Raw genomic sequence first — 9,660 nt, forward strand, 5'->3', positions numbered from 1 at the left:
AATGAGCTGTCTTCGTCTCTGAAATCACTCAAAAGATTGGCAAAGCACTGTGCATCCAATGAAACTGCACACCACTTACCATCCTCAAAACTCACGAAAGGTAGAGAGAATGAACTGTACAATAAAAATTTATCGTCCCAAGATGTGCCAAGAAACTGCGCCAACATGGATGCAAGTACTCCCGAGTGCCCTCCTCCAAGTTCAAGCCAGCCAAAGCTGAAAGATAACCTAACCCCTTATGAAATCCTTTTTGGGAGGTCTCCCTTTAATCTGAAATATAGAAGGGGATCTCAGAGAAAGAGGAAATTTATCAATAGCTCAGCAAATGATCAGCTTAGGAAAAATCCTCCAAAATCTGCATCCCTGGTTTCAAGAAAGGGCCCCCATTAGCTTAAGCAGCTCCATACACCCAGACAAGCTGGGAGATGCAGTCTGGGTTAAAGAAAAGAAATCAGCTCCACTAACCTCTCAGTGCAGAGTACCTTATTTTGTCATTTTACCCACCACCAGTGAATTTAAAGTATCTGAAATCACCTAATGGATACACCATAGCCAGGTCAAGTGAGATGCCCCAGAATACTTGACCTGTATTCCAGATACCCACAACTCAAACAAACTCATCTTGTGAAAGAACAAAACACCAAGCCCGACTTCAGTCACAGCCCGGGAGCTGACTGGTCCATCCACGGCCAAAGATTTTGGATGCAACACTGAGGCCTGCTCCAGTCACACCTGGGAAGCTGAGGGGCCCATGCACACCTGATGGTTGAGATTGGAACACCTAGCTATGCTCCAATCACACTCCAGAAGTTGATAGGTCTACACATAGCTAAAGAGTAGGAATCTGGTTTAATCCCAGTTACAATGCCCCTCTTTCTTCCTCTTTCCCTTAGCAGAAGGAAAGAGCTAAGCCAAGCATTTTATCAGAACATAAGAGAGAAAAGTGCTGTAATTACCTGAAGAGGTGACGAATGATCCCCTCAGCATAAAATCCAGTATTATGGGCCAGCAACTTGGGCAGAGGATGGCATGTGGAATTATCAAACCCCTATCAGTATGCTAAACTGAATTATCCACTTACAGCCATGGTAGAATTAATAACTAGTGAAACTGCCCATACCCTAAACATACTAGCCCATCAGTAAACTAAACTCAGAAATGCTATCTCTCAAAACCATATTGCCCTAGACTATCTCCTGGCAGCTGAAGGGGGAGTTTGCAGAAGACTCAATTCCTCTAATTGCTGCCTTGAACTACACAGCACTGCAGAAATTATTGATCAAATTACAAGCAAAAGAGTAAAAATTGCTCATGTTCTAGTGAAGACCTGGTACGGTTTGAATTTAAGTAATCCCTTTGAAAACTGGCAAACAAGAGAAAACAATTTCATGCTTCTAGTGGGAATAATTGCTTTCCTCATAGGAGGATGCACCATATTTCCTTGGCTCCTCCCTTTCATCATTAAAAGTGTATGCACCCTAATAAATGGTATAGTAAAAATGCAGACAGCTGCCCAACTCATGGTTTTATATACACACCAATCAGTCCAGAGAGACTCTAAAGATAGTGATGCTGAAGCTTAATAACTTTAAGCAGGCATCAAAAGGAGGAAGTAATATGGCCTGTGCATAAATTCAAATTTATTCTATATCAAAGTATGCCTAGTTCCCAGAAAGTCAACTGAGAGGTATAAGTTCTATAGGCTTAATATATTCAGGGAGGATGCAAACTATATGTGATAATTCAAGCTTACCTAGAGGATAAATGTTAATTCAAGCTGACCTGGAATGTGGGAGATTTCTGTTAATGCAATACCTATCCGTTACTCAGATAAAATACTTGAAACTCTAAGAAAATAACAAAAAAGATTATTTTCCATATAAGCACCATTGAACTCCCCACTCGTACATCCTCTGTGTAAAAGGGACTCAAAAATCCTATTCAGGGCTCAGTTTTTTATTAAGACAAGAGTCCATTGAGCTTGACCAGCTGTTAATAAATCTTCCTTCTCAGCATCTCATGTGCTGGCCTTCAATATAGCATACACCCAATTTCTCTCTGGCCACTCTCTAAGCCAAACTCAGCATGTAAATGCATTACATTCACAGTTGCATGGGACCTGACACCCAGGGATGAGCCTCCCTGGCACGAAGGGCATACTACCAAGCACCAGATGATGATGTAACTATAAAAAGACCCTGAATCAAAGGGTCAACTCAAACCAGCATAATATCTCAGCCTACATGTAATAGCAGTTGTTAAAAACTGTTTTTTAACCTTGAATAAAAGGGGGAAATCGAAAGGACAAATGAGTTTATATGGCTATGAGTCGCCAAGAAAGAGTCGGGAGGTAATCAGAGGGGTCACACTTAAACACGCCTCAGCAGGGTCCCAGCGACATCCAAAGTAGATACAAGCCCAGGTATTGGTGCTCCTAGAGAGATACAGTGACCCACAGGTGCTATGGTCATGGCAGATGGCTCTAGAGTTCAGTACCCTGTCAGTTGGCCCTACTTTGAAGTTTGTGTTCCTTAGTGTGATGGAGTTGAACTCAAATGTGACCTTTTTACACATATCTCATTGGTTACTTTTATTGGACCTGTGGTTGGTGCTAAGGGTTATGTATACTTAGGAGATCTGTATCTCTGGCCTGTCCATGTGACAGCCAGGACCTGAGCTTCAGCAGAATTGCAACTCCTACCCTTTGGTTTACTGGACTTAACCTGCCAGATAACAGGGAGGTGAAGAAGGTCAACCACCATGCCAGAGAGCCAAGAGTGCCTACAACTGCAAGCAGGATAATTGCATTCATCATCAACGTGGATCCTAAGCACACTCTCAAAATAGAGGTGGAGGTGACATAAACATCTCCTGGTCCATAGGATGGAGGAATTGAGTATGGACTAGAGTGGACTTACTGATATTCTACTATGGAACTATTCTGAGTAGTAATGGGAGAAATTGTAGTATTGTTGAGAAAGTGGCCACGGTAGCTGCTGAAGGTAGGGAGAGGGAATAAGAGATATGAACTGGTAGCATTTTCAGGACTTGGCATTTTCCCAGGTGTTACTGCAGGGGCAGATGCCGGACATTGCATGTTCTGCCATGGCCCACTGGATGGACTGGGAGAGAATGTAAACTACAATATAAACCATTATCCTTATGGTACAGCAGTTCTCCAAAATGTATTCACCAAATGCAATGAATGTCCCACAATGATGAAAGAGGTTGCTGATGTGAGAGGTGTGGGATGAGGGGGCTGGGGTGTATATGGGAACCTCATATGTTTTGAATGTAACATTTTAAAAAAAAGAGAAAAACGGAAAAAAAACCCCACAAAAAAACAATATATTATATACTTAACTGATTACATATGTATGTATTTATATCAGCAATCTGAGTCAAATTCCCAAGACTACATTCTGGAAAGGGAGGAAAATTTATAAATTATTTGATTTATCTTACATGATGTGTGAAATGCAGTATTTAATTAGCATTTCCTTTACAAACAGAAAGCTTGAATGCATATTTCTTTAGTGAACTTGTACTGTTATTTCATTAACAATACAGTGTCATTTTGTTCTCCATGAGATTTTAACATAAAATACATTTACTTTTTTGGGCCAGGAAGAATGCCTCTTACTAGCTCAGTAATCCAGACATTTAGTGGAAATGATAGTAGGCCATTCCCAGAATTACCATTCAGTTTATCCTCCTAGGAGGAAATTAGAAATGAGGATTGACTTTAGCCATTTGTGGAAATGACACAGACTAAGATTGGGAGAAAAGAGCTGGGGTCATGACTGGATAAGAAAACTGAAATTGAATTCTTTGGAATCAGACCATACAAAAAGACAGGGACTATGCGGTCTCAGTGTTCAGGGAGAGAAAGTGGCTGTTCTTCCAGTTTCATCCTATGTAGAGCTGTCATTATCTACAGTGGGTACAGTCAGCCAGTATTAATGGATGGCATGATGCTACCAAGCAATTCTGGTTCAGATTAGTTCCCAAATAAAATTTCCTTCTGGAAAATAATGTATTGGTCAGAGACTTGGACTTATGTTAATTAATCATTTAATAACTCTGAAAGATAGATTATCACTACAATGAATTTTCTTCCCCTACTGCTAATTTGAGAATAAAGAGATAAGTTTACTGTCCGAATTCAGGTGGCAATACTGTTCATAGACAATGAGAGTAGAGGTATACATAGCAGAATTGGCTTCCAAGTAGGGTGCAAACTTGTGTGCAGTAGAAAAGCAGAAAATGTATGTCAGCCAGCACATGTCTTGTATTTCCAATCCCTTTAGCTCTTCTAGGAATTTCCTCTTCAGGCTGAATTGGCTTATTGCCATTATGATTTTGATAGGTATTCAAGTACCATTCTGATAAAGATTTGACTTCTTGTGTAGGTCAGTAACCAGGCAGAAAATGCCAATGTGAATATTCTAGCCATTAAACTTTCTATAATTTTGCCTTGTTAATGAACTGACTTTTTGTTGTCTGCCTCAGGCTTTGTATGTTTGGGTTATCATTAATGAGTCCCTAAAGTGGTCTCTAGGTCTTCAGAGTAGAGGCCAGATCCAAGGTACCAAAATACCTGTGATTTGTTCCATTGACTTCAGAGAAGGATGACACCACATCCCTATTTGACCATTGAAGTTTCACGAATTTGGTTCAGAAACTTCATGGAAGTATAATGCAAAGAAATCAATGAATGTTCACAAATGGAACATGTAAATAGAACTCAGATCAAGAAAAAATATTACCAGATCTCAGAAACCCCTGTCATACTCCTTTCCAGTTATCACCTCCCCAGGGATAACGACTGTGCAATAGCTTTGAGTAGTCTTGTCCGTTTGGGACATTATACGGATATAATTAAAACATATGTACCCTTTGTACCTGGTTTCCTTTGCTCAACATCATGTTTGTAAGACTTTTATTGCATGTATTTGTACATGATTCATTCTCATGTCTGAATTGAATTCCATTGTATGAATAAGCACAGTTTCCTTATCCAATGGATTTTGGTTCATTTTCAGATTGGGAGCTATTATTAAAAATATTTCTCCAAATATTTCTACTACATAAGTTTGAGTTCACCTCAGGTTCAGCTTTGCCAGATACTCTCAAAACTGTTTCAAAGTTCCAGTTGCTCCATATACTGACCAGTACTTACAAGTGTCAGTCTTTTCCAATTTATTCACTCTTGTGGGCATATGGTGGTAACTCAATGTGGTTTTCGTTTTCTCTTCACTGATGATTAACAAGCCTGTGCATTTTTCATATGCTTATTAGTTTTTGAGCATCCTCTCATGAATTACCTCTTTAAGTTTCTGCCCATTTTTTGTTAAATTCTTTTTCCTATTGATTTGTTGGTTTTTAAATAATGCCTATTCTGAATACAAGTCCTTTTGTTGAATGTATGTGTTGTGAGAATACCTTTGATGAGAAGAAAAAAAAAACAAACAAATACATTTGCTTTATTTAGATAGTACACTTCATCCACCTTAGGCATTACATTATCATTTAAAATATCTAAATGAAATTCCTATTATTTTTTAGCTCCTCAAATTTAGGTTTTAAGTTGTCATGTGTTTATACTGTATGTTCAAATATCAAGACCACCTACCAACACATACATGCCCCCAAAGACACACATATCCTCTTATGAAAAGCTCTGTAATACTAACATGCATGACACACACATTCTTTGAATGTTGTTCTAAATATTTTATTCATTTCAATTTACTTGTGTTTCAAGTATGTGGTACTGGTTAAAAATTATTTTCTTTTACATGCATGCCTGTTTATAGCAATCCAAATAACCAAAGATATTTATATACATTCTTATGGGTGACTGAATATATATGCTTTTCATCCTCAAAGAATTATGATTGTAAAATGGTATTCATTTTGTGGCTTCCTGTTCATTTATTTCCTTACTTATACCAATGCTATATATTTTACTCTGGGTGACATTCATAAATGTCATAAATAATGAGGCAAATATTTAATTTTGTAAGTATTTATGTGCAGGAATTAATTTTCTTTTTTGTGATATGGATATGAGCTTTGGGTTAAAGTTAACAAGTTTATTTTACATACAGAATGGTGATGCATATTATTTCAGTATAAAATGTAGAAATTATTAGTTTCAGCAGTCCCGATGTTGCAGAACTTAACAGCAATATTGACTGGCATTAATCTAAGATACCTAGGTTCATTCACACCTGTGACTTGCTGGGGGGTGTTTTCAGGGTGGGCAAGAACCTAGGAGATTGGACGCCTTTGTGAGCACTGGGAGCCCCACAGTGTGTGCACAGGAGGAGCAGGAGGAGCACAGACCCTCTCTGCTGTATGTGGAGGAGGACCAAATGGGTCGGGCCAGGCACACCTGTAGCACCTTAGAAATGGTGCTGGAGGCCATGGGGTTTGCAGGTGGATGGTTATTCTGTAGAGTGGGGTTCAAGGGCAGAACTGGGTTAGCAGCAGTGAGGATGAAGAGGGGTCACTGGTTCACCAATGCAGAGGAGATATACTAAAGGGAGTCAATGCCTCCTGGAAGGAAGAATGAGGGCCATTAAAGAGTCACTGAGGATGGTTCCCTCCCTGATGTTGGCAAGGAGTGGGTGGTGGAGAAACTCACCGAGAAACACAACTACAGGATCCAAACAGAAGTGCAGGATGGAAGCCATTAAAATTGTGTTTCAGCTCCATGCAGGACAGATAAATAGACAAAAGATACCCCCATATTAATATCAGACATTGAATATTCTGGGAATATAAGTCTTTTATTAAGGAAAAACTGATTCAGTGGAGAAAATAGAAAAGTCTTGTATAGCTCTAGAATTTAGATTAAGGACACTTGCTTGCACAGTTAGCAATAATGATAGATTAATATATAAGCAGTGTGAACTTTGGTTAATAAAAGAGTTTACATTCTGCATGATAATACAATGATGGATGCCAAGCATTATACATTTTGTCAAAACCTATACAATTGTGGGATGCAAAGTGTAAACTATAATGTAAATTATAGTCCATGATTAGTAGCATGCTTCAATATGTGTTCATCTATTGTAACAAATGTACCAAAGAAATGACAGATGTTATTGGGAGAAATTGTGGGAGGGAATGGGGAGTGGTAGATGGAAATCTGATATATTTTGATGTAAAATTTATGTAATCTAAAGGTCCTATTAATTTAAAAATGTAATTATTTTTAAAATGCTTTGATTGCTCATTGTTCGTTAACCATTCAAAGTTGAGTTTAGGGAATTGTCAAGGAAGAACAAAAGCAGATTTGTGAGGCAAGATTTTTCTGGACAGTAACAGGAAACACCAGATTCTAAGAGCAAACCTAGACCACCTGCTCCTGTTCCTGAGTTGGGCGCTGAGGGACCCATGGTCCTGAGTTCACCATAAAGTCCAGACTCTCCTTCTGTCCTACAGGAGAGGTTTGTGTCTGAGCTCACACTGACTTCAACTCACTTCATCTCACAATGAGGTCTTGGCCTCAGATTTCAGATTCGTCATTGTCACAGAAGTAAAATGTAATATGACTGAGCCTTGGAAATTAGGCCACAGAAAACATGTTATTCATCGACAGTGAAAATAAAGAAAAAGGGAAAGGTGAAAAGTAAGAATCATGGAAAATAAAATGGATCACTAGACAAATAGACAATGAGATGAATTTTGAGAATGATATGAGCACTTTGCTGTGAGTGTAGTACAAGTTGAAATCCAATACAATCTAGACCCTGTACTGTCTTTCCCTTGGTTCTCACACGAAGCACAGAGATTTTCCTAATGAGGAATATTACTGCAGATTCTGCTTTCAGTCTCATTGTGAAAGATTCACCAGGTTTTCATGAGCTACTAAGAATTCTGAACCAGACAAATATTGGCAGTCATTGCTGCTTTCAAAAGGGAGAGTTCGCTGTTTTGCATGTGATTGTGCTTACTCCTATTGTATCAAAACTATTCTAATGTACTAGATCAATGATAGACTCAGGGACATCAATTTAGACATGATCACTGTGGGAACAGTTAGCTGGAGAGGAAGCCCCAGACCCTGTCAGGAGACCAGTCCTTAACCACCACCCAGCACCTGCTCCTGCAGCTGCTCCTTGTGCTCAGTGACTCCTGAGCATCCCTCAGGGCCTCCCCACAGAAGAGGTTTTTGTCTGGGTTAGCCTTGCCTTCCCCTCACTGTGTCACTAGTACAGTAATAAAGGGCCGTGTCCTCAGTTTTAAGGCCGTTCATTTGCAGATACAGCTGGTTCTTGTTGTTGTCCCTGGAGGTGGTGAATCGGCCCTTCACAGAGTCTGCGTAGTATGTGCTACCACCAGTACTACGAATTTCTGAGACCCACTCCAGCCCCTTCCCTGGAGCCTGGCGGACCCAGTTCATGTAAGTGCTACCAAAGTTGAATCCCGAGGCTGAACAGGAGAGGCGCAGAGACCCTCCTGGCTGTCGCAAGTCACCCCCAGACTCCACCAGCTGAACTTCACACAGGACACCTGCAAACAAACATTAGAAGTTGAGTCATACATAGTCACACACATACACACACACAAATACAAATGCACACCCACATATTTACGCTGCACAAAAGAAGTGTCTAGTTAATATTACCTTGAAACATTGACAAAAGGAAAGCCCAGAAGAGAGCACACTTCATGGTGTCTCCTCTTCTCAGTCCTGGTCACAGAATGGTGTGAGTTCAGACACAAGGGAGGCGGCTCCTCTCTCAGAGCTGCAGGGTGTTGGCCTGGGCTGGTTTTCAGGACCAGAGGGAGACACCCCATTTGCATGCCCTTTCCCCACAGGGCTCTTCAGCTCGCTCCCTGCATCTGAGGCTCTCTCGTGGCCCTGTAATATTTTCATCCAGAGCTTTCAGTGACAGTCAGTGAGAATTTCTGAGGTTGAGAGCATGGAATGACATTCCAGTCCTAGAAACAGTGCAGTGTTTTCTCTCTTCACTTCACCCTGAAGAACTGTACTTGTTGTCCAGACTTCTCTCCTGGTAACACACATATGGCTCATATGATAGCTGTGATGCAGCATCACCTTAACCTTTGTCTCCATTCCTGGAGTCCTGTAGTGGGGGGACATGGCCTTGGAGGAAGCCATCCCTGAGGCTCCATGGAGGTGCCAGCCTTATGCCTCCTCCTCCTCATCAACAAGGACGCAATGAGCCAGGCAGCACCTGGTGGTCATCCTGCCGGTACTGGCTCATATTCTTGAGGTTGTATTTTTCAGATGATTTCTCATGATGCCTTAGGCCACCTTGTCTAATATGAAATCACTTTAACTCCTCTCCAAATAAGTTTGAGCCAAATAAGAACTTGAGGGGTGAACAATTTGTGTATACTAAGGAGATGCATGATATGGGAATTTGTCAATTGAGAGTCACAGTAGTGGGAACACATTTTTTTAAGCACATGTGTATTGTAAGTTCCACAACATATGCTTTTGTGTGTAAGTCTGTGAAATTCCCACAAAATTAGAACCTTAAAATACCTATGTATTATCTCATTTTCTGTTCATGAGTATTCTGCTAATAATTTGGAATGCTTTTTTAAATAAAAATGATGCATTATAAAGAATATGGAATGAATAGAAAGTAAAGTCTAACTTCAAGCATTTAC

General features: G+C 40.1%; 1 gene segment (V, D, J or C); it reads right to left on the minus strand.

Annotated features, from left to right (window-relative positions):
- Nucleotides 1–8,182: 8,182 nt before the first annotated feature.
- LOC101432698 (immunoglobulin heavy variable 3-23-like) lies at nt 8,183–8,780 on the minus strand. The segment is given in 2 exon segments: nt 8,183–8,529; nt 8,645–8,780. Coding segments are annotated over 2 exon segments (378 nt in total).
- Nucleotides 8,781–9,660: the final 880 nt, after the last annotated feature.

Source organism: Dasypus novemcinctus, chromosome 19 (assembly GCF_030445035.2).
Source record: "Dasypus novemcinctus isolate mDasNov1 chromosome 19, mDasNov1.1.hap2, whole genome shotgun sequence".
In the NCBI taxonomy this organism is placed as follows: Eukaryota; Metazoa; Chordata; class Mammalia; order Cingulata; family Dasypodidae; genus Dasypus; species Dasypus novemcinctus.